Below are 26,512 nucleotides of genomic sequence, written 5' to 3' on the forward strand. Positions count from 1 at the left end.
GCTGAAGGCTCAGTTGAATCAAGAGTTCGAGATGAAAGATCTAGGTGAGGCCAAGAAGATTCTCGGCATGGAGATAAGTAGAGATAGACAGAGAGGCAAGCTTTGTTTGAATCAGAAGCAATATCTGAAAAAGGTATTACAATGTTTTGGTGTAAATGAAAACATAAAACATGTAAGTACCCCACTTGCTTCTCATTTGAAACTTAGTGCTCAATTATCTCTGAAACCAAGAAGAAAGAGAATATATGGAAAAGTCTCATATGCTAATGCGTTGGGAGTTTGATGTATGCGATGGTGTGTCTGCCCCGACATTTCACAAGTCGTTGGAGTTATGGCGGTATATGCATGATCCTCGAAAAGGACATTGGCAAGCTGTGAAATGGATTCTACGGTATCTTCGAAAAATCGTAGATGTTGGTTTAATTTTTGAACAGGATGAAGCACTTGGTCAGTTTGTAGTTGGATATGTTGATTCCGACTTTGCTGGTGATTTAGATAAACGTTGTTCAACTACGGGGTATCTGTTTACTCTTGCGAAAGCCCCAGTGAGTTGGAAGTCTACCTTACAGTCTACAGTAGCTATGTCTACTACAGAGGTAGAATATATGGCAGTTACAGAAGCTGTTAAGGATGCTATTTGGCTTAATGGATTGTTGAAAGACTTGGGAGTTGTTCAAAGTCACATTAGTCTATATTGTGACAGTCAGAGCGCTATTCATTTAGTGAAAAATCAAGTCTATCATTCAAGAACCAAGCATATCGACGTAAGATATCACTTTGTGCGGAAGTCTTTGAAAAGGAAAAATTCTACTTGAAGATTCCGACAGCAGATAATCCCGCAGATATGATGACCAAGGTGGTAACAACAATCAAGTTTAATCATTGTTTGAACTTGATTAACATCCTGAAATTTGAGCACCTTCAGTGTATGGCGCCGAGAGCGCATTTGTAAACACTACAAAGATAGCTTTATCAAATTTGGGGAGTTGAAGGAAGTGTGTGAAGATGTGATTATCCTAATCAAATCTTCAAGGTGGAGATTGTTAACATTAATGGAAGACAATTAATAATGGTTGTCATTAACATTAATGGGAGACAATCAATAATGACAACCACCAACTTTGGAAAAGTGGCATGGGATAATTTTTTTTGGTCCTTGAGATAATGGGCTATTTATTGTTTGGTCCTTGAACCTCAACTATAAATAGGCCTTCTCATTTCTCATTTCAATTCATCCCAACCAATCTTTCTCTCTTAGTTTTCTCTCTTCTCCCATTTGAGAATTCTTAAGGAATTCTATTTGTTTGCAATATTTTGGAGATAGTAAAGTTATCATCTGGGTGTTAGTGCGAGGACGTAGGTATAATTCTTGAACCTCGTTAAAACTCTTGTGTTCTTTTTTGTCCTATTTTTCTTTCAATATTTGAGGGTATAATAGTAGTATTTAATTGTGCTATTAAATTACTATAGAAGGGATATTCTGACTAAGGAAAGACTTGGTATTTAAGAGATCCTTGTGATCCACCTCTCTTCCCTGGGAATTGAACTTTGTGTGATTTTTTAGTACAATAATTTACACGCTTCCGACCCTATTGGAACAACAGCACAGTTTTCTTCAAATGCATTACATGGATGTTGGCTAATAGATCAAAAGGTAGTCTGCCCTCCACTGTTAGCAGTAGCCAAAGTGCATTTATTGCTGGTCGAAGCATCACAGATTATGAGCTCCTTGCTCAAGAGCTGGTGAGGCATACGGAAGAACAACTGCTCACCCTGTTGAGCTGTCAAGATCAATCTACAAATGCCTTGATTCGTTCCATTAGAGGCTTGTTGCAGTGGAATTGGGAGGTGAGGATTATGTATACATACAAGGCAATAGAGTTGCTAATGCTATAGCCAATCCGGCAATTAACAAGCCCGTCGGATTTCATGTTTACAACAATCGACCAGATGAGATATTGCAGGTTCTTCAGGATAATGTGGAAGGTATGCTATTCCAAGCTTTATTGTGATGTAGTTAATTTCATTTTGATCTCTTAACTTTTGAAGACTTTAGCCATTGTAATGCCTCAAATTTAAGGTTTAACTCCATTAGTTTGTAGGGTCATTCTTAAAAGTTCACATTTCTAAAGAATTAATAATATCAAATTTACAACCCAAACTTCTGTATTCATATTGCACTTATATATTTCATCATATTTTTTCCTTTTTAATGTTGAGTAATCCAACTTTATCTAATATTACCTGGTCTAAACCCATGTGCATGCCCTCACAAAATGCCAAACTTCAACGCATTATTGAATCACTAGATAAGATAATGGTGGAAATTTTGAGTTTCTCAAAGAAAACATAGCATATCTTTCTCCATTTCATTATATTTATGCAGGCATGATGTTGTAAGATGAGAAACCAAAGCTTTATAAAGTTCTAACGAATAAATAGTTCGATTTTGCAGTTTTCGTGAAATGATGCAGCTGGTCGCAGCAATAATTCGTTCTTCAGAATGGGTGGTGTCGGTAAAATTGTTCTGTTTTTTCTAGACTTAGAAAAGAGCTGAGAGTCGTTCTGCAATGACGAAACTTAGCTGTTTTCGAGATTGTAAAAGAAGGTAGTTACAGAAAACTTCGAAAATCTTGTGCCGTTTTGCTTCAGCACGAAGATATGAGAAGTACTCAAGTAAGAAACTCAGTTTCATATTCCGTATTTCATGTTATTTTGTATTACTATGTTCTGTACTTTAAGAGAATTGCTCTTGGAGTCATTCTATGGATGTGATGCATCAATTTGATCTAATAACTGAGTCATTAACATTATGTTCTTGCTAAATAACATGAACACGAACATGAACAGCAGTACAAGCAACCAGACTCTTATTCGGAACCTTTTCGTGAATTCAATTTAGGAGCAGAAAGAAAACATTTGGAGGCGATCTATCTAGGATATGCAATCGGAATTACTGAGATGCCAAGGTGTATGATCTCTTTCTGAGCACCCTCGATGAATTTCGGATTCAGTAGGGAACACAAATCCTGTGTGTATTAGAACCGGCTACCATATCATGCCAAAGCAGATCGGAGAGTGCCATTGTCAAATCTCCCACTTTTCCTGTAAGGGAAAATAAGCAGACTTTGGTAAGAACATATGCACTAATCCGTCGTTGCTAAGCCAAAAATCAGGAGGCGGACTAATCAAGCAAGGCAATATTATTACATATGCAAGGAATAGATGCACTCAAACAATAAATCATGTTCGATTCTACTAGAAAAATAATGTCTAAAGCATGTTTGGATGTATTTTAAGGCTTTCGAAACATTAGATTGTACATACCATCTCCGATGGGCTGTTCGTCCCACATGATGATTGGCAATATCGGTAGCGTACTTCCTATATACATCATTTCCGCTGCACCTTTGGCTTCCATGACCGTAAGATTGGAAGTTTTGACACTTTTAAGACGCCCTTGCTCGACCAACTTAGATGCTAATTTGAGAAGCCTTTTTGCAGTACATCCGCTTAGGATCTTATCGAATGGAGGCAAAATAAGTTCCTTATCATTGGTTATAAATGCGACATTCACATTAGGGCCCTCCGCGATAAAACCATCATCGTCAACCCAAATCGAAGCATATGCACCCTTGTCTTCGGCTTCCATTATTGAAAGAACATTCGGCAAGTAATTTACATTCTTCATTGTAGCAAACAGAGGTGCTTTCATAGGGATAGTTGAAGTTATCACTTTAACCCCGTTTTTGCATTGCGAGACGTTGTCGGCAATGACTACAGCGTAGAATGCAGAAGTAGGACATTTGGCGGGAGATAGCAAGAAATTACCAGGACCGGCACTCAACCAGTACCGTAGAGTTCCTTCCTTGCACTGTGATGCGGCGGTCAATTGCACGAGAATACTACGAAGAGTTGATCGAGGAAACGGAGGGCTGATTCTTGCTTTCGATGCCGATCGAAGGAAGCGATCTAAATGAGCATCCAGCTCATAGAGGTAGCTACAAAAATAGGATAGGTTATATTAAGCTTATAATCATGGGTTCTTCTAACAGGTTCGGGATTCGAATCTCAACACCTATAACACCTCACTCGATCCCAAACTATCGGTCTCCTTTGTACCGAAAATAGAGAAAACAGGGACCTACCCATCTAGAATGACTGCAGTATCAAACACACCGTGGCCTCGATGAACCATGTGATCATCTATGGGAATTACCATCATGGCAGGGTCGAGAACAATCCCTCCGAAAACACTGGAATACATAGCAGGATATGGTTTCTTCTTCACCGGACTCCACTTCTCGTGCAGCTTTTCGATCAACTGATAGACACACACACAAAAAATCAGGATATACCAATGACACGAGACTGGTTAAAATATGCTTCTGGTCATTATCTTCTTCATATGTTTGGAATTTAGCCCCTTAACTTCTATTTGATGAAACTTAACACTCTACTTTTCGGATTTTTTCAGATTTAAAAATGCAAGTCTAATTGTTAGTGTTGCTTAAATTGTTCTATTAAATTTAAGTTCATTACAACATTTTATTTGTTACATGGTTACGAAATATTTGTTTATTTTAAAATGTCACACTAATGAACTTAACAAAAGAATTTAGTAGTGTTAATAATTGCAATTGAAATTCGAGAGACTAAATTTTCACATGTATGAGAACTACATATATTTGGAGCATATTTTAACCTTAAAATTATATGTGATTAAACAGGACTAAGTTTTAATTATTTCTAGAAAATTAGCAGTTAAATTTAATCTTTTTTTTAGCTTTGACCAAATGGAAAATTACATTTTTGACTCCTAAAAAAATTACTTATTCAATTTAAACCATATTATCACAAATTAGCCCCAATTTTTTTAAATTTTATCTCGACCGAACACAAAATCCCATTGAATAAGGGGCTTAAACCAGAGTTCATTCAAGACCCGCCCCCCAAAAAAACCCAAAATTTTCTCTTCTTTTTTTTCTGTTGAACTAAAACAGATCAAAACATCAAATGAAAAATCAAAAGTTGAGGTCCTGGGTTCTAAGTTTTAAGTTTAACCTCTGATGATGAAGAGAAGACATGAACTTTAACATCATTGTCATTTCCAACCTCCATCGAAGCCATTTCATCTTCCAAACACAAACAAAGAAGAAACAAAAGCAACAAATAAGCTCAAAAGTTAAAAATAAAAACACCCAAAGAACTATCATTAAGAAAAAAGAAGAAGAAGAAGAAGAAGAAGAAGAATGGTTCACCTGGTTTCTGATCAGAAGAAGGGTTGCAATAGGCCATAGTTGTTGAATGAAAAGAAATGAGGTTTTGGATTCTATATATAAAAGAAGTGGAATGGAAAGTGAGGGTCTTTCCTTATTATTATAATTATTTTGTTGAAGGATCTATTGCTGTTTAAGAGAGTGGAATCTACTGAGTGGATAATTTGTCTTGCAGTGCTTGGGTTTTGGAGAAACGTGGTTTTACTAGTTTTAAGATAGTACAAGTTAAAAGAGCTCCTGGTCATTTTGACGTTGGGTTCTCTTTGGTGATACGGTATATTACATTATAGGTTAAAATTAGTTTTTCCTTTTTTTTATCCGGTGCTACGGACGAGTAGAATTCTACATAGTAGTGTGCAAATTTTAGATAAAATCTAATTAATTCGGTTAATTGATCGAATTTAGTTAATCGGTTGATTAATCAAATTAATTCGATTGGAGTCGTTTAATAATTTTTTAAAAGTTCGGTTAATGGTTAATTCAGTTTGAAATCGGTCGTTTAACCGAATTAACTGAACTTAATAAATATATCATAATATATAAGTATTTAGTCGGGGGTCGGTCGGTTCAGTTAATTTTTTGGAAGTATAAATTAATCGGTCGGTTAATTTTTTATATGTTTTATACTTGTTTTAACCAAAAATCACAAATCATATAAATTTTAATTAATTTGGATATCCGAAAAAGTTCGATTTGGTTAATTGTTTTTGAAAAAAATTTGGTTCGATTAATGGTCAAGGGTTTAAAAAGGGTGGTTAATTCGATTAATAGTAGTTCGAGTCGATTAACCGATTGAGCACCCCTAATTGTACAAGGATCGGGCCAAGCCCTAATAAAATCCTAGGTTCGGTCTTGTTTGAAAAATGAGTCTAAATTTTTGCCCAAGTTTAGTCTGGATAAAAATACTAAAACCCGAGTTATATAAATAATTTTAAAATATAATTCACTAAATATACTAAAAATATTAAAATAAATGTTTCCTAACAAATTAAAAATAAATTTAAAAAATATTTAATACTTAAATAACACTAAGATAAGTGCAACTTAACAAACAAATGCCTCTAAAATAATAGCAAAATTAATAATAAAACAAGTGTTATTCAATATCCAAACATTAACAATAAAATAGTAGTAACTTAATAGTGAAATAGTAGCAAAATTGTGGTTAAAAAGTAGGAAAACAATAGTAAAACATGAAAAAACAGTAGCAAAATAGTAAGGTTTTTTTTTTAAATTGCAAATTTGGGCTGGGCCGGGCAAAAAAACCTTATCGAGGCTTGACCCATGTTCTAAATGGGCTTTATTTTTTACCCAAACTCATTTTCCATGCCTATATTTTTGTCCAAGCTCTCTCATTTTTCGAGCAGGTCTTCAAGCCGGGCCCATGAAAAACACTATGGACGAGTTAGTTTTATGTATTAATTTTAAAAATATTAAATTTATTTGTAAAAAATTAAAATTGTGTACATTATCACAAATAATATGAAATAATATATAAAATATTTGCGATATATTTAAATACCGTAAATATACATATATTGTATGCTATAAAATTTAAAATTGTATAGATATTGTTTGAATTTTGAATAATTGTATAAATAATTTATTATAAAATTTATTAGTTAATATGTTTTTAATTAATTATTTTAAAAATTATTATAAGTATAATTTTATATTAATTATAATCCTTGAGTTGAAATTGGATAAATGTACTATGAGTCCAATAAATTAAAGAACAAAGTAAGAAGATAAACTTTACACTTAATTAAAAACATTTAAAACAAATTAGAGTTAAATTATATGCCTGGAAAAGTTGAAGGACCTAATCTGAAAATATTTCAAACCCCACTCACATTTAGGAGTGTTCAAACAGTTAATCGAATCGAACTAGTATTCGGATTAACGGAACTTTTTAATTCTTTAATCGTTAACTGACCGAAATTTTTTCAAGAAAAATTAATCGAACTTTTGGTTAATTCGGTCGGTTAACCAAATTAACTAAAATTAATATGTTTTTTGTTTTTTTATTAAAACAAGTATAAAACATATAAAAAATTGATAATATTTGTTTGACTGAATTAACCGAATTATAACTACATATAATTTGTATTATTAATTATTAAGTTCAGTTAATTACCCGATTTAGAACCGAATTAACCGAACTTCCAAAAAATTATTAACTGACCTCCGACCGAATTAGATCGATTAACCGAATTAAATCTGTTCAATGGATTAATTCAATTTTAATCGAAATTTGAACATCCCTATTCATATTTATTAATTTCCAATAAAAAATTTTTATAATGTTGAGTATACCGGTTACATTTGATGCGTGAATTAATGGTAAACAAATATTAATTTCAAACTGCGACTTATTTAGAAATTTAATTATGGAAATATGATATAGAATATATGTAACGCCCCAATTTTCGGGAATTCTGTGAATATTGGCATAGGTTTAATTATGTTAGTGGGCCTCTAGAAAGCCCAAACTTAAGATAGAACCCGACAATTTTAGTTAATTTTTGTTCCATAAGAAAAGGGGGGTGAAATTATGAAATAGGACCTATGTGAAAATGTTTGAAAATGCTATAGGCTAAATTGAAGCAGCCAAATAAATAGGAGTGCAAAATAGGAGGATTTGCATGACAAACCTCCCATTTTACATGAAGTGGCCAGCCATCATGTTGTTGTAGACAAAATGTACACTTGATATCCATAATTTATGGTACAAATTGATAATAGGTTAGGTAAATGTTCAATGATAATAGGTTAGGTAAATGTTCCATGATAATGGGTTAGGTAAATGTTCCATGATAATGGGTTAGGTAAATGTTTCATATAAGAATTTCATGTCTTTTGTATTAAAGAATTAAATGGATGAAATATTAAGTTTTATTAAAAGAAAAAGGTGTGAAAAGAACAAAGTTTTGTCCATCTTTGTTCATCATAGATGAAAGTTAGAGAAGAGAAAGGAGAGGAGAAAGCTCTTGAGTATTTGGTCATTAGGAGGAGGAAAATTGAAGGTAAGTTCTTGGTACCTTGCTTCTATTTTGAGGTTCATGAGTTCTTCTTGATTCTACCTTAACTCTTGAAGTATATTTTGATTTTTAGTTGTGTTGTGAGCATTTAGTCATGAATTAAAATGAAGGAAATGGTTGTTGTTTCATGTTCTTTTGATGAAAAATGGAAGATAGGTGAAGTTGAGCCAAACAAATAAGCATGCATGTGCCTTAGATGTTAAAGGGAAAAATCAGCTAACATGTTGTGCTTTAAAATGATGAAATGGAGATTATACTTAAGTAAAATCATAGATATGTGATGATTGATTGGTGATATACATGTTTAAATAACAAGCATTCAAGTTAGGTGTGAAAGAGTGATTTGGTAATAAATCTGCTTGGGATAGCAGCAGTAACGTGACTTTGGAAAATCACCATAAATTGTGGAAGATGAGTTAGAAGCTGCATAAATTATGTAATTAAAGCTTATTGAGTCTAGTTTCTAATGAAATAAACAAGAACATATTTTGAATTCTGTAAAATGAGAAATTTGATTCGTAATGAAGGGTGGTCAGATTAGTCAAACAGTGAAACATGGGAAACTTTGAGAAAAATCTGGTATTGATTGGCTAAACCAAAAATTCTGAAAATTTTATGGATAGAAGATATATGAGTCTATTTTCAGGGAAAATTAACGGCACTTGATTTGGAGTTTCGTAGCTCCAGTTATAAATAATTTAGTGACTGTTGCTCAAGAAGACAGCTTGCAGTGAAATTATGATTATGTGGTAAACATTGACAAAAATTTGTTAATGAGTTGCTTATTGATTTCTTATAAGCTTACTATGATCTGTAGGTGTGGTTGGCCGAATATTGTAAGGGGTTAATACGTAGTTTGTATTTGAATAGTTAGATTAACGTGTTAGTAATCCAATTGTAGGCGGTTCGTGTGTGGATCTCGTCAGCATATCGTCGCAAACATGTGTGTAACTGACACCCTCTCATAGACTAGATTGGCAAAAGTCGAAAAGCCGAAATGCCGAAAAGTCGGTATTTTGGGAATTTGCGAGTGTGCGAATGCTCGTAAAATAGTTGGGTTTGTATATTTGGTAATCTAAAGTAATAAACTGTAGTACGCGCGATTTCGTACATTTTGATAATTTGGGCTTAATGGGCCAAAGATCGGGTTCATGGGCCAACGGGCCCATTCGGTAAGTATGCGCGGTAAGTGTTCTGATAGTACGTAAATAGTCAGGATATGCATGAAAAAACTGAAAGTAGCTAAATTACTATAATACCCCTATGTATGGAAAATTACTGTTATACCCCTAGGTGCAAAATTACCGTTATACCCATAGGGTTAATTTTGACTGAAAAGCATAGCGATCTGATTCTGTATGATGGATGCCATGATTATATATTTGTTGCATGGGGACATGGGTTATATTATGGAGGAAGCGTTCTGATGGCTATGCCACAAATATCTGATCCGGTGGCTCGCCACATATATCTGATTCGGTGGCTCGCCACGATTATTCAGATCTGGTGACTCTGTCACATTATTCGCTCTGCAGCCATGCTGCAAATTCTATGGTGTGTAGCGGTTGGGTGGGTCGAGTTGTCTCCCCACGGTGTAAGGTTGGTACGGGGTGTATACGGTTGGATATGGTTGGGTTTCGCATAAACATGTAATATCTGCTCGCTCATTATGGGCCTATGGGCTTTATTCAATTCGCTCGGGCTAAGGCCAACTTATTCATTTACGTGGGTTGAGCTGATTTAGACTATGGTTGGGTTATTTTACACATCGAGTTTTCCCCAAACTCATCCCTTTTATTTTCATCCACGCAGTAATCCCCAACCATAGTGGGCTTGGAGCGTGAGGGAATTCGAGTGGCCACCCGCTCGAAAGTTTGATTTTCTTCGTGAACTGGACATCCTTTTAATTACGTTTGAGGTTTTGGCCTTTTAAATGTAATAAGGTCGCTTATTTATTTTGATGGTTTTAATATGTATTACTAAGATAGGTAATACTTATTTTAACTGTTGAAATTGGATAGCTTTAGGCACGCTTTTCAAAAACAACAGTTGATTTCAAAATAACACGACAACAAGCAAAGCATCCGCAATGAAAGTATTTTCCAAAATTAATCACTTTTCCAAAAATGACTTAATCAAATCGGTTTCCTAGAAATATCCATGACGTTAAGGTGTGGCAATGGCGTATGCATGTCTAGGATTGGATCCAAAGGAGCTTGGTACTTAAGCGATCGATGGACTCACCACCTCTTTTCCTGGTTTCCTACGGTGCCTGACTTCCATTCACTTTAACCCTTAATGAATTAATCTTTTGAACATCAAGTACGATTTTCGGACTTAGAATGGAAAATTTTTTTTTTTAACGTTTTTGATGTGGCATGTCGGATCCAGCCATAACTTCTGGGCCGGGTTTGGGGTGCTACAATATATATATATATATATATATATATTATGGGCATAATTGCATAAATTTGCATTCTTAAAATTTGATATAATATGATGGAGATCAATGAAATTAAAAATGTGTATTATAATAAAATATGTTACTTAGTGATCCAACTGATTGGAAAAGTATAAAATAAAATAAAATAAATATTAAGGTAAATTCGGTAATAGTAACTCAACCTTGAGGTAGCTAACAAAACAATCACCTACGTTTCATTTCAACCACTCAACTTTTAAAAAAATAACAAAATAGTTACTAACATAATAAAAAAGTGACAAAACAATCACTAAAAACAGTTTCCGTTAGTGTCTTAACGGGACTACTGATGTGGCTAGTTAACTTACCACATTGGATGTCCACAGTGAAACTAACCAAATTAAGAAGAAATTGAAAAAAAAACCCAGAAGAAATAGAAAAAGAAAGCATCGAATGATTTGCTAAGGTTTGAAATTTATACTTACAAGTGGCATTCAACATCGGTGCCATTGTTACAAAAGGGACAGCTGAAAACAGTATCAAGCCTATCCATTTGCTTATTAGAAGTAGGTTTTGCTCTTGATTTCCTCTTTCCCATCCTTAAATCCCTTCAACGCATCAAAATTACAACCAAAATCAGCATGAAATTTTCCAAAATTTTGCAACAAATTTAAAGTTCTTACTAGAAATCAGATTCAAATTTCAAACCCTAGAAAATCATTTGATGCTTTGTTTTTAAAGATAAATAATTAGGTTAAGCAACAAAAAAAATCTATTTTCTTAAATTTTCTTTCTCCGGAAAAAAAACGTAGTAGAAAATTTTAGTTTTTTCTTCTTCTTCTTCTCTGTTATTAAGGGGTTTTTTTTTCAATTTCTTCTTAAATTGGGTGGGTTTCCACTGTGGACGTCCAACGTAGCAAGTTAACTTGCCACATTAGCGGTCCCGTTAAGAGGCTAACAAAAACTGTTAATCAGTGATTGTTTTGTTATTTTTTAAAAGTTGAGTGACTGAAATGAAACTTAGGTTACTGTTTTGTTAGCTACCCCAAAGTTAAGTGACTGTTGATGTAATTTACCCTAAATATTATCTTGATTTGTATAGAGTGCTGATTAAAGTTCTTATCAAACATCTATTTGGTACGAATTCAAACCATGTGACCCTTATCCCCTGCCAGTGGCAGAACTAGGGGGTCCTATAAAATGGAAAAATTTTCACTCAAGTCCTTTATAATTTATAAACTTTAAATTAATAATGGAAAAATTACACTTTACCCTCAAATTATAAAAATTTAATTTAATCCTTTAAAATTATAAATATATAGATTATTAAAATGATAAAATTTTATTTTATTATCGTAAAAATACAATTTAATTCTAAAAAAAAATTTGGCTCTGCCAATATCTTCTGCCTCAATATTGTATAAGAAAGAAAAACATTATTTTAAAATGTATCTAATATGTATATTGAAATTAGGAGCAAATTAATTATAGTTATTAATGTTAAATATTTGTGATTAACTAAGTTTGAATTGATTCTTATAATCGAGATTATAGGATACTTATAAAGGCATCTTGAAGTTGTAGCAATTATGTTGCCATTTTATTTTATTTTCATATCCTATACATTTGAAAATTAATTTTCCTCGATACTATATATAGTGGTCGTATTTAATCGGTAAAGATATGAAATTAAATAGTATATTAACTGCTAAAACGACATGCAATGGTGGGAGTTCACGATGTTTATGGACAAACTGCTGCAAAAATCAGAGTAAATTATATCTCTATTTTTTAAAAATTCACCTTCAACAACTTCTCTATAAAAAAATTTTATTTTTATTATATATAATATTTAGTGCATAATAAATTATTAATATTTACAAAAACAATATCACCTCCTATAAATTACAGACTTACTTCCAAGTTTGAATCTACTTAGGGCACATGTGAAAAGTAATATTTAGTTATTTATATAGAGATTAAAATCTAGGGCTTAATATATTTAATACTTGCCATAGATTAAAATTAATAAAATTTATTTTGCATATTTTTATTTTTTTTTGGTTATTAGCTTTTAACTTATAAAATTTAAATAACCAATTTTTTTAAAAATTAAAATGATAACATTTTAAAATTCTTGAAAAATTTAAATTAATTTTCCCACCCAAACAACCTTTTAAATATGTTTTCATGCCGACCGGAGATTGATAACAAGACATCGCCAGCCGGCGAATGCAAAGGACAAATGATTTTTCATGTCAGACCCTGTCTTTTGCCGCGTCATTTTCTTACACTAAAATGTCAAAGCAATTTAATTATATAATAGTGAAAGACATAAACATACTCTATATGAGCACATGTAAAGTGTTTATAATTTTCAAAAAAAAAAAAAAGTTAGGGTTGCGTAATTTAAACTCCTATTAAAAAAATAAAATATATTGGTAAAATAAAGGGATTTGTGACGACGAAGGCCAAACACCACAGTTTGTGGTACGGTACAATTTACACAAATAGAATTCGTATAGAAATTTACTTATTCTATTTAATATTGATTAGAATAAAATTTTTTAATTTTATTACACTGTTTTTATTTGACATTGATTAGAATAATATTTTTTAACCTATAAATAGATGTAATCATAACTTCTCTTGTATCATTTGAATTCAATATTAGTGAATTTTCTTCACATTTGCCTGTGTTTTTTTCTGAAAGGTTTTCACGTAAAATTTATGTGTTTTATTTTTCTTTTTTTTACGATACATTTTCATTATTGACATTCAAGTTTCACCGAAAATATAAATTTACTAAAATTTATATAAATATAAAACACAATTAAAATATAAAAAAAATACCAAATCCATATATGGGCAGGTTTTAGTGAAAGATGACATAAAATCAAAGCATTGAAGTCCAAAAGTTGTTGTGGGAATAATGGAGATTTGTATTTTGGCTAAATGGCCTTCTTTATGTACAAAGAGTTTTACCTAACATTGCTTTACATTATCTAAAATTTAGAATCCTACTGTTTTCTTTAATCATTCAATTAGTGATCATGAATGTGTATTTAATATTGTTGCATTTATCTTATTTTGAATGGAGTGAATGCGAAACTATAAATACGTATTTTTATTTTAGTCACTCAATTATAAAAAAATTTTAATTTAGCTACTAACGTTTTACATAATTTTTGTTTCGGTCACTTACGTTTGAGATCAAATCTATTTTGTTCATTCTTCGTTAAATGGTTAACGGAAGTGATGATGTGATCTTTTTTTAAACTGGTATAATAATACATTTGGTCCTCAATATTTACATATTCTGTCAGTTTGATCTAATTTAAAATAATTCAATAAATTTAACTATCCACTTTTACAAGTTCTATTGATTTGATCCTCAAACACATATATTAAATATAAATATAATTAGATTTAAACGCATATAATTAAATCTTGTTAAACTTATATATAAATTTGTGATTTTGGTAAACCCAAAAACTCAAAACCCTCCAAAACTTAGTAAATTTATAATTTTTATAAACTTCATTCATGATCGTGCTAATGGCATTCTCAACAGAGGAACTTGATTTTTCTTATGAAACCTAACAAATAAAAAAAATTCCTATAAACCTTTTTCAAATCATCATATTTTGCATTCTTATTAACATGAAGGATTATCTAATAATCTGCATCCATCTCTAAGCATAAAATTTATAGTAAAATTTATCTTCATCTAATTTGTTTGCAATTTATTTAGAAAAAAATGTAAATTTCTAGGTTTTTTATTTTTAAACTTGAATTTTAGATTTTTGTAATATTTTTAATTTTTAGATACACATATATTTATAATTTATAATTTCTTTTATATTTTAAAATTTTATATATTTTATATATTTTCTTTTAAAATTTTAAATATTTTTTAAAAATAGATTATGGTATCGATAGGGCCACATGTCACAACCTAAGAGTGCCATGTGTCCTATATTTAACATTGTTAAAAAAAGTACCAAAACCCTTGATATAATGAAAATTTGGTTATTCCTTCAACCATATCCGTTTTTAATAAGTCCAGTAGCATGCCCGATCGGTTTAATCTTTTTAGATCAATATTGGGTTTAGATATTTTAAATTTAAATTGACTTTTCACGACTTGTTTTACTATTTAAAATAGATTAAACTATATTTAATGTCATTAAACTATTAGTAAATTTACGTTTTAGTTACTCAACTTTAAAAACTATAAAATGGTCAATGAACTATTTAAAAGTTTTCATTTAAGTAATCAGGTTGTTAAAATCGCTGATGTTGGCCTTCTCCGTTTGTGCCATCTATGCCAATAGAAAGTTCTTTTTTCCCATTTTCTTCTACAAATCAATTTTTTCATGAAATAACTTGAAATGTTACTAATCTGCAAACAAAAATCCAAATAATTTTTTCTTTGATTTTTGACACTAGCCATTAGATTGACTTGTATATAAGGTATGTTCTTCAACTAGTTAGTGGATATTGATCTATCATGCTGATCATCGAGTCATTACTTGGAGCTCACCAGTCAAACTAAAAAAAACTTAACAGTCTAGTGATTTAAATAAAAAAATTCAAATAGTGACTTGAATGAAAACTTTTGAATAGTTTAGTGACCATTTTATATATATTTTTTTAAAAATTGAGTGACCAAAATATAAACTTACAATGTAACATTCCAAAACCTGGGTTAGAAGAAATTGAGTTGTGAAATCAAGAATGGTTATCTCTTGACTTTGAGTCTAGATTTTGGAAACTTTAATAAGAGTTTAAATTTGGTCCAATGATTAAGTGTTGTGTTAAGGTGTGTGAGGTTCTAGGTTCAAATACTATTTTTGGAAATTTTGCTATTTTGATTAAACCTCTATCTTTGGACATATGGGTTATAAGTTATTTTTGATCAATTAATATCAAGAATGAGCTTTTTGGTTCAATAGTTAAACTTTTATGTACCCTCTGGTCTTGTGTTCAAATATTTGCGAAAACATTATGGAAACTTTTTTTATATACAGCTTATGAATTAGTTTTGACTTTTAAAAAGCTAATGAACTTCCCAAAACTCCGATCTCATTCACTTCATTTATTTTTTCTTCTTCATACTATTCTCTTCATTTTTCTTCTTAGTGGGATTGATCCCTTTTGTTCAAATTACTTTTCTTTTAGTATGTTACGTTAAATAGCTTCCATGCAGGCTTGATCTTGTCTCTCAGTTCCTTTCTTAGCATCTGTAAGAGTTCAGTTCCTTATATCATTAGTTGGTAGTTTTTCTGTCAGTTTTTGAGTTCCATAGTAAGGGACGATGTATCTTAGGAATCTGTTAATTAGTTGTTTGAATCAAGACAGGATTGAGCGACATCTTGCATTCTTTCAACGATTTAAGAATCGTATGTCTACTGTTTGTTTGTCGGTAAGTTTCGATCTAGGTTGCTATCAAAAAATTATTCGACATAGTTATAGTTCGGATGTTTATTCAAGAGATTTAATCTGGTTTAATCATCTGATTTGGTTAATGTAACATTTTTTTTAGGTTCGAGAATCATCGTTGCTGCTTCCACGTCAAAATCGTATCAAGTGGGTATCAAAAACCCAAATTTTTACAATTTGCAAACATCGAAAAACGTGGCCTCCGACGCCATACGACTGTATGGTAGGTCGTATGGTAGACCGTGTGAGGCACTGTTTAAGGTCACACAGGCTAGAGACACAGGCGTGTGTCTAAGCCGTGTAACTCATTATTTAGGACCATATGGTTGTGTGCGAGGCCGTGTGAGTCATTAAAAGAGCCACAAGGGTGTGTTGGTTGAAATTCTAAAATTTTCCCTAAGGCCGTGAACATCGTCTGGTTCAAATAAAGGCCTTCCATAGGTCTGTATAGTCTGTAAAGCTATAAAACTCAAGAATTGTTGATTTGTTAGTGTATAATCTGCTATCTGTATGTATGACTATTTTGAGTTAAGATAAGTAAAGATGATTGCTAATGTATAAGGTACCTTTATTTGGATGCGTTTAGATATATGACTTATCCAGGTATGATCTGTATTCTGTTAACTATGATGGTACACCCTTGTGTTACTCTGTTGATTTATAAAATGTGATATCCGAATATGTTGAATTGAGTGGTATTTATTCTGATTTATAATCATACATATGTCTTCATGGCAATCTGATGTGATCTATTGAGATTTGATAAAACTGTTTTACAAAGAATGAACTCCCATGCCTACTAATTCTGCTATTGTACGATAGCATGACCTACATGCTTATCACCTTGACTCTATATCTGCATACCATGACATATTGCATAGGATTTGGGGTGATGTGAAAGGAAGAAGTTTCTAACAGTTTAATTATCTGCATTAGCTAGTGGTTTATCCACAATTTTGTTCTGGCAGCTTGACTACGACATAGTGACTTGACCACACATGTCTCTGATCTGACAGTTTTCACTGCAAATTCAGGTGGCGCTATCCACAGTTATATGTTGGTGTGATTGGGTTGGACGAGTTCTAGGGAACTTTATTTTTGTGTGTAGCAGAGTTGGATACGATATTTTATGATAAATCTATATTATGATTTGCTTTGAAAAGAACATACTGCATCGACATCGATATATATTTTCTATTCTGTTCTACTTTGTTTGATTTGTTTTATTCGATTTTGTTGCACTACCATTGTTGAAATATCTGTGATACTCTAGATCTGTTCTATATTAGGTATACTTGATACTAAGTTCTCCGCATTACTATGATTTGTATGTTATGATCTGTTTATTTGTATTTGAGTTGGTTATACATTGTGCTTGGTAGCTCACCCTTTGTCTTACCTTTATCTGTTCAGGGCGACATCTGACTTAGGTTCGGACGGCATACAGGAGTTTGGATTATTTTTGCACTGATGTAACTACGATTTGATCTCTGGGGTTTGTAATTTGTTTTTGAACCTGTCATGCTTTTTGATAAACTCGTTAGTATCTGACAATTCCAAACACGAAACTATAAAAATCATTTAAATCGACTAAAAAGGATTTCTGGTTTTCAAAGTTAAAACTCCAAAATGATTTTCGCTACAAATCAAGTAAAGTTTTGAATAGTTTCTAAACACTTAACGAAATGAGTTTTCAATATTTTGGTGTAACTCTTCCAAATTTGAATTAAACTTTTAGGCTAGATTTGAGTTGTTACATACAAATAATTTCGTGACCTTAGGTGTAATTTACGTTATTTTCCTCTTTGATTTAATGTTGAAGACTAATTTATCATTTTTAAATAGAATAATAAAATATAATCTAATCACATCATTACATGACTAAAATCAACTAGAGTTTATTTTCTTTTATAAAAATCAATTAAAGTTTTTGTTTTGGATAAATTGCAAAAATAATCACTAAACTATTCACTTTGTTTTGCTTTAGTCACTCAATTATTAATTTTTCAATGTAATTATTAAATTTTTCAAAATTAAATATTTTCGTCATTCAACATTAATTGTGGTTAAATTTTTAACGATATTTTTTTTCTTTTTGCTTTCTTTTCATTATTTCTTCTTATTTTCTCTTCTCCTAGCCTTAGTTGCCGCACTTACGTCACTATCGTTCATAGCTTTCTTCGACCAATTATCACACCAACGTGATTCTCAGTCACTGTTGAATCCCAAGCAGTACATATCTTAATAAATGGTATAAATTATAGTAAATTTGATTGAATCTCTTCTTCTTTTTCTTCATGTTTTATGGTGAAAAGAGAGAAACACCACTATTTATTATTAACCAAATTTGATATTAAAAGTTTTAACCCAACATTCATATCTTTAATAAATGGACTAAATTGTACTGTTTGATCCACTTTTATTTTCTGCAAAATGTTTTCATTTAAAGAGTATAAGGACTAAAATGATTAAATTAGATACATAATAGAAGACTAGTAGTAGAATTTTACTTACGAATTCAATTGTTACTATTTTGATTAGAACTGAAATTTTAAATTTTAAAAAGTACGGGACTAAAATTTAATAAATTAGAATACATGGACTAAATTCACAACTTATACATAGTATAAAGTCTAAAGCATAATTTTACTTCAAATAATATGTTGTCACAAAGGTTTTTAGAACCAAACAAATTCAACCAAATTTTAACATTGTTGAACCAGTTCCGAAGGCAATCAATCTAATACTTTTCTCTTAATCAGTATCCCGACCAATTTCCAATTCGACTAATCAATTAAATTGGGTTCAAGCAATCATGGTTGTCTCGACATATCTCATATTTTGTCAAAATGGCATTAATTGTTTTTTGAGGCTTTTTTTATCTATCAACCTTTGTTCATTTTTCAATATGTTTTTTTTAACATATTTAATGAAAGTACCGTTACAAAAGTTAACCGGATGATATAGGATTTCATATATGGAATATTTTTAATAAGATGTAATTTATTACTTAGATAGCCCAATAAAATAATTACATATGAAAATAATAAACTAAAAATACATTAAATTCAAAAAAATTCTTTATTTAAAGAAAATAAACGTAATTATCTAAAAATTAACTCAGAATTTATTCATTAAATCTATTAGAAAAAGCAGATTGAAAAAAAGAACAAAAGTTGATGACCAAAAAAAGGCTCAAAAATACAATTAGAGCCATTTTGATAAAACATGTAAATATTAGTGGCCAAATTTATCATTAAACCCTTTTTAAATATCATACATGTCAGCATGCATTGCATTTGGAAGACATCTCATGCTTTTAATAAGCCATTTTTAAATATCATACATGTCAGCATGCATTGCATTTGGAAGACATCTCATGCTTTTAGAACAAGTTAATCTGTTGACTTGATTCACACGATACCATTATCTTCATAAACAACATGATGATGCACCTGGATACCTACAGGTTCATAACATGTGAAACTACATATATATATATCATTTCAAAGGCATAAATCACTGTGAAGCTACAGACATTTAGAATACAATAATACATTTGGTATAATAATACATTTGGTCCTCAATACTTACATATTCTATCAATTTGATCCTCAAACATATATATTAAATATAAATATAATTAGATTTAAACACATATAATTAAATCTTGTTAAACTTGTATATAAATTTGTGATTTTGATAAACCCAAAAACTTAGAACCCCCCAAAACTTAATAAATTCATAATTTTTATAAACTTCATTCATGATCGTGCTAATAGCATTCTCAGTAGAGGAACCCGATTTTTCTTATAAATCCTAACAAATAAAAAGAAAAAACTTTCTATAAACCTTTTTCAAATCATCATATTTTGCATTTTTATTAACTTGAAGAATTGTCTAATAATCTGCATCCATCTTTAAGCATAAATTTATAGTAAAATTTATCTTCATCTAATTTGTTTGCAATTTATTTAGAAAAAGATGTAAATTTTCTAGGTTTTTATTTTCTAACTTGAATTTTAGATTTTTTTGTAATATTTTAATTTTTAGATACACATATTTTTATAATTTATAATTTATAATTTCTTTTATATTTTAAAATTTTTATAAATTTTTATATATTTTCTTTTAAATTTTAAATATTTTTATAAAAATAGATTATGGTATTATTAGGGCCACATGTCACAACCTAAGAGTGCCATGTGTCCTATATTTAACATTGTTAAAAAAAGTACCAAAACCTTCGACATAATGAAAAAAAATTTTATTCCTTCAACCATATATGTTTTTAATAAATCCAGGTAGCCTGCCTGATCGGTTTAATCTTTTTTATATCAATATTGGGTTTAGATAGTTTAAATTTGGATTGACTTCGCAGGACTTGTTTTACTATTTAAAAATAGGAGTTTAAATTTGGCTTGACTTTGCAGGACTTGTTTTACTATTTAAAAATAGGTTAAACTATACTTAATGCCACTAAACTATTAGTAAGTTTACATTTTGGTTAGTCAACTTTAAAAACTATAAAATGGTCAATGAACTATTTGAAAGTTTTCATTTAAGTAACCAGGTTGTTAAAATCGTTGATGCTGGCCTTATCCGTTTGTGCCACCTATACAAATAGAAAGTTCTTTTTCCCCTTTTCTTTTACAATTCAATTTTTTTTCATGAAATAACTTGAAATGTTACGAATTTGTAAACGAAAATCCAAATAGTTTTTTTCTTTGATTTTTGACACTAGCCGTTAGATTGACTTGTATATAAGTATGTTCTTCAACTAGTTGGTGGATATTGATCTACCATACCGATCATCGAGTCATCGCTTGGAGCTCACCAGTCAAACTAAAAAAAGACTTAGTAGTCTAGTGATTTAAATAAAAAATTCAAATAGTTTAGTGACTTGAATGAAAACCTTTGAATAGTTTAGTGACCATTTTATTATTTTTTTAAAGTTGAGTGACCAAAATATAAACTTACAATGTAACATTCCAAATATTGGGTTAGAAGAAATTGAGTTGTGAAATCAAGAGTGGTTATCTCTTGACTTTGAGTCTAAATTTTGGAAATTTTAACAAGAGTTTAAATTGGTTCAACGGTTAAGTGTTGTGTTAGGGTGTGTGAGATTTTAGGTTCGAATATTGTTTTTGGAAATTTTGCTATTTTAATTAAACCTCTATATTTGGACATATGGGCTATAAGTTATTTTCGATCAATTAATATTAAGAATGAGCTTGTTGGTTCAATGGTTAAGCTTTTATGTACTATTTGGTCTTGTGTTTGAATCTTTGTGAAAACATTATGGAAACTTTTTTTTATATACCGCTAGTGAGTTAGTTTTGACTTTTAAAAAGTTAATGAACTTCCCAAAACTCCTATCTCCCTCACGTCATTTTTTTTTTCTTCTTCCTACCATACTCTTTATTTTTCTTCTTAGTGGGATTGATCCCTTCTGTTCAAATTACTTTTCTTTTGGTATGTTACGTTAAATAGATTCCTTGTAGGCTTGATCTTTTCTCTCGGTTCCATTCTTAGCATCGGTAAGAGTTCAGTTCCTTATATCGTTAGTTGGTAGTTTTTCTGCTAGTTTCTGAGTTCCGTAGTAAGGGACGATGTTTCTTGGGAATGTTAATTGGTTGTTTGAATCAGGATAGGATTGAGCACCGTCTAGCATTCTTTCAATGATTTAAAAATCGCATGTCTGCTGTCCGTTTTCCGATAAGTTTCGATTTGGGTTGGTGTTGAAAGTTATTTGACATAGTTATAGTTTGGATGCTTATTCAAGAGATTTGATTCGGTTTAATCATCTGATTTAGTCAATGTAACGTTGTTTTTAGGTTCGAGAATCGTCTACGTTGCTTCCACGTCAAAATCGTATCAGGTGGGTACCAAAAACCCAAATTTTTGCGATTTGTGAATGTCGAAAAACATGGCCTCCGACGCCACACGACTGTGTGGTAGGTTGTGTGGTAGACTATGTGAGGCACTGTTTAAGGTCACACTGGCGTGTGTCCAAGCGATGTAACCCACTGTTTGGGACTACATGGTCGTGTACGAGGCCACGTGAGTCATTAAAAGAGCCATACTGACGTATTAGTCGAAATTTTAAAATTTTCCTAAAGCCGTGAACATCGTCTGGTTCGAATGTAGGCCTTCCGTGGGGTCTGTAAAATCTACAAAGCTATAAAACTCAGGAATTGTTAACCTATTAGTATATAATCTGCTATTTGTACGTATGACTATTTTGAGTTAAAATAAGTAAAGATGATTACTAATGTATAAGGTACCCCTGTTTGGATGCGTTTAGGTATGTAACTTAACCAGGTACGATCTGTATTCTATTAACTATGATGGTACACCCCTGTGTTACTCTGTTGATTTAGAAAATTTGATATCCGAATATGTTGAATTGATTGGTATTGATTCTGATTTATAATTATGCATGTCTTTATGGCAATCTGATGTGATCTGTTGAGATTTGATAAATCTATTTTATAAAGCATGAACTCTCATGCCTGCTAATTCTGCTATTGTACGATAGCATGACCTACATGCTTATCACATTGACTTTGTATTTGCATGCCATGACTAGAAGTGTGCATGGGTCGGGCCGAGTCGGGTTCAGTATGGACTTAACTAAAAATTCAAGCCCGTTTGCTAGGCTCGGGCCTGAAAAATGGGCTTAAAATTTTGTCTAAACCCGACCCGAATAAAAATGCTAAAACCCAGGCCCGACCCGGCACGACCATATTAATTTTTTTATAAATTTAAAATAAATATAATACATAAAAAATAATAAAAACATCAAAATAAATATTTTCCAACAAATTGAAAATAAATTTAAAAAATATGCATACTTAAATAACACTAAGATAGATGCAATTTAACAAGCAAATGCCTCTAAAATAATAAAAAAATTAACAAATGTCTTTAAAATAATAACAAAGTTAACAATAAAATAAGTTTTATACTGTAATGGGCCAAATTTGCCCGGCCCACACAAACAAAGAACAAAAAACCAAAAATAAAATGAAACCCAAAACAAAATTAAACAGTCCATTTGCAAATCTAACCCAAACACAAGCCCAACATTACAAGGCCCGGTTGGCCCAAAATATTTAAAATTTTCAAAAACCCTAGGGTTTCTATCCACTCCAGAGCCGCTGTCTCGGTCGCCCCGCACCCCACGTGCCTCCGTCAGTGTACCCTCTACCCGATGGCTACCTCCTTGCACCAAAATGGCATGTTTTCGCCCTCGTTGACCCTCTAAGCCTGCAAAACAGAAACAAAAAGAAAGTAAAAGGCAGAAACGAAACAAAACAGTAGAAGGAATAGACTAAAGCACTTTTTTGTATTCGGCTATATAGCCACAAACACGAAATATTGTAAGGGGGGAGATCTTTTTTTACAGCATATTAATCAAAAAATTTCAAAGCCAAAAAATGTGATTCTTTTTTCGATTTCGCAACTATTTCTAGCAAGTTTTTTCTTATTTCGGTATTATAGGGATTATTTACAAAAAATAAGAGGAAAAGGACAAAAGAAGGTCACTTACCCGAGCCTTGAATCGTTGGTATCGTCGGAGTTCTTCTCCGTTAAAATCAAATCCAACAAAAGAGGGAGACTTTCTTTTTGATTCTTCATAGTTGAAAGCGTTAAATCCTTGAATATGGATCTAAACGGGGTAAAGAACGAGAAGACCAACCCTTGTCGACCACCGTTTGCGGTGGCTACATGGTGACTAGGGTTTGGTCTCTTCAAGGTTCGCATAAGTGGGGGAAAAAGGGGCAGTTTTCTTTTCTTTTTTTTTAGAAAGGAAAACAAATGGCAGAGAAAGAAATGGAAAACTAACCTAAAAGGCAAAGCAAAATGGTATCGTTTTGCGTCAAGGAAATCGGCGCTAAAACGGCGTCGTATCGGGTTATCCACAGGCGACCCGACCTGCTCCAAAGGGTCCGCGCGTTTTCAGACCATTGGGCTATTTGCCACTATGATCCTTTCGTTTCTATGCGATTGTCGACTTAATCCTTTTCTTCCTTTTATTTTATTTTTAAATTTTGCCCAAGGCTTTTGTGTCTGATTCATTTTAGTCCGGCGCGAAACAGTATGCAGAGAATTTAAGGGTTAATTTCTGAATCAGTCCCCATTCTTTTTTTCACGTGTTCATTTAAATCTCGATCGATGTTTTGTAGTTTTTATCTTTCAATCCATACCCAAGTTCTATTTTGATTTGCATTTCCATCCTTAATCTTTTAGTTTCATCTTTTTATATATTATTTATTTATAAACTGCCTATTCATTTTAATTTATTTCATGTGTTCTAAGTTATGCTTATATAATTTATTGCAAACTGTTTTATTATATAAAATTGTTCATGCTATTTACCTTAAATTACCTTATGTATATATTGCTTGTTTATTTATTTTTTATATACACATATTCTGCATGTTTCGAAGTCCATATTATTATCATCATTATTATTATCTTTTCTACTTTATTACTATTATTATATTGTTACTAATAGTATTATCATATCATTAAACTAATTCATTTTATATTAATCCTGTCATATTATATATATATATATATATATATATATATATATATTTTTTTTTTATTTTTTGCATTTATTTATATCATTATTACTATTATTATTGTCATTACTTTTGAACCTATCACGTATTTTTTAAAATTGTTATCAACTTTAAATATTTTGTATGTATCATTTCTTTAAAACTATCATACGTAACATTTATTTTGGAGCTTTCATATGCATCTTTGCATTTTAAGTTAATATATATTCATACATATTTTTACATTGTTACTCTTATTACTATCATTTTATCATTCATTTTATTTATACCTTTTAAATAATTTCAAACTTTAAAATATTTACTATTATTATTATTATTATTATTATTATTATTATTATTATTATTATTATTATTATTATTATTATTATTATTACTATGAAGTCATTCATTTATTTGTTACCTATTCTTTGCATACTTTTATAAATCAACTCATTTAGGTTTTCACTTATAATATTATTATTGTCATTCTTATTATATGGTTATTATCATTATTATTCTCACCATTTTTTATTTGTTTTGCCCAATATTTTTTTTATCTATTTTCTTAATTAGTTCTTATCATTATCATTCGAGCTTCCTTTTGTGTTATTAAGTAATTTTTGTTACTTATTTTTTCATTGATTCTTTATTTATTTTATCGATTATTTTGTACTCATTATCGTCATTTATGTCATTACATTACAACATTTTCGGTATGCATGCTATTATAATTTCATTTCGCATAACACAATAGAATCGTACCATAGCCTTTATCCGATACATAAAAAAGAGATTTTTTTTTACATAAAGGAAATATTCCGTTGTTTGGAAATTTCGAGGAAATTGTGCCCTACGTGTTGGGTTTCGATTTATCGATTGACCGAACGACCAAATATCATTCTTAAGGCTTCAATGCATAAATTTGGAAATTATGAGACGATTTTGATATCGAAGGTTTGAAATATTGTGTCCTACGTGTTGGATGTGATATTTTATTTCTTCAAAACAAGAGAATCTTGATCGTTTCATATTATTGCATGTTTGCTCAAGGCCCTTTTTTTAAAAAAAGAGGCAATGTTCCGTTGTTTGGAATTTTTGAGAAATTGTGCCCTACGTACTGGGTTTCGATTTATCGTTTGACCGAACAATCGGATATCCTTCTTAAAATTTCAATACATAAATTTTGGAAATTATGAGACGATTTTAGTATCGAAGGTTGAAATATCGTGTCCTACATGTTGGATGTAATATTGTATTTCTTCGAGACAAGAGAATCTTATTATCCATTTCAAGGTTTTTTTTTTGAATATTCATAACAAGGGATTGTATTTTAAAATTTATTTCAAAATCCTTTCAATTTTCTACATTAAGTCGTTAATTAATCAATTAGGTACCAATTTTGGGCGTGACGAGGGTTCTAATCCTTCCTCGAACGTAATCGACTCCCGAACCCGTTTTCTCAAACTTCGTAGACCAAAATCGTTGTTTTAGTAAATATTTTATTAAAATGACCAAACTTCAAGGTGATCCGATCACACCTAAAAAGATTGGTGGTGACTCCCAATTTTTGTTTTTTTTTCAAATATAAAGTTGATCCTCGTTCTTCAAAAAATGGTTTCGACATATACAATATCCAAACAATAACAACAAAATAGTAGCAACATAATAGTAAAATTGTATCAAAATAGGAGAAAACAATAAGAAAATAATATTTAAAAACAAAAAAATAGATTTTTTTGTCCTTTAGCAAAA

The 26,512-nt window shown here is 31.0% G+C and overlaps 1 protein-coding gene and 1 long non-coding RNA gene across 2 annotated transcripts; one reads left to right on the forward strand and one right to left on the reverse strand.

Moving 5' to 3' along the window:
- The first annotated feature begins 2,172 nt into the window (after nt 1–2,172).
- Nucleotides 2,173–2,796, forward strand: LOC128293167 (uncharacterized). The gene is made up of 2 exons (XR_008283264.1): nt 2,173–2,320; nt 2,456–2,796. It is a non-coding gene; the product is annotated as an uncharacterized LOC128293167 (long non-coding RNA).
- On the reverse strand, nt 2,784–5,487 carry LOC108453750 (D-amino-acid transaminase, chloroplastic-like). The gene is made up of 5 exons (XM_017752039.2): nt 5,262–5,487; nt 5,065–5,135; nt 4,149–4,324; nt 3,328–4,001; nt 2,784–3,105 (listed from the first exon to the last, which is right to left on the reverse strand). Exons 1-5 carry the CDS (start codon nt 5,296–5,298, stop codon nt 3,011–3,013), a joined length of 1,053 nt encoding a protein of 350 aa, XP_017607528.1. The 5' UTR covers nt 5,299–5,487; the 3' UTR covers nt 2,784–3,010.
- Between the last annotated feature and the right edge of the window lie 21,025 nt (nt 5,488–26,512).

This window comes from Gossypium arboreum, chromosome 5 (assembly GCF_025698485.1).
Source record: "Gossypium arboreum isolate Shixiya-1 chromosome 5, ASM2569848v2, whole genome shotgun sequence".
NCBI lineage: Eukaryota > Viridiplantae > Streptophyta > Magnoliopsida > Malvales > Malvaceae > Gossypium > Gossypium arboreum.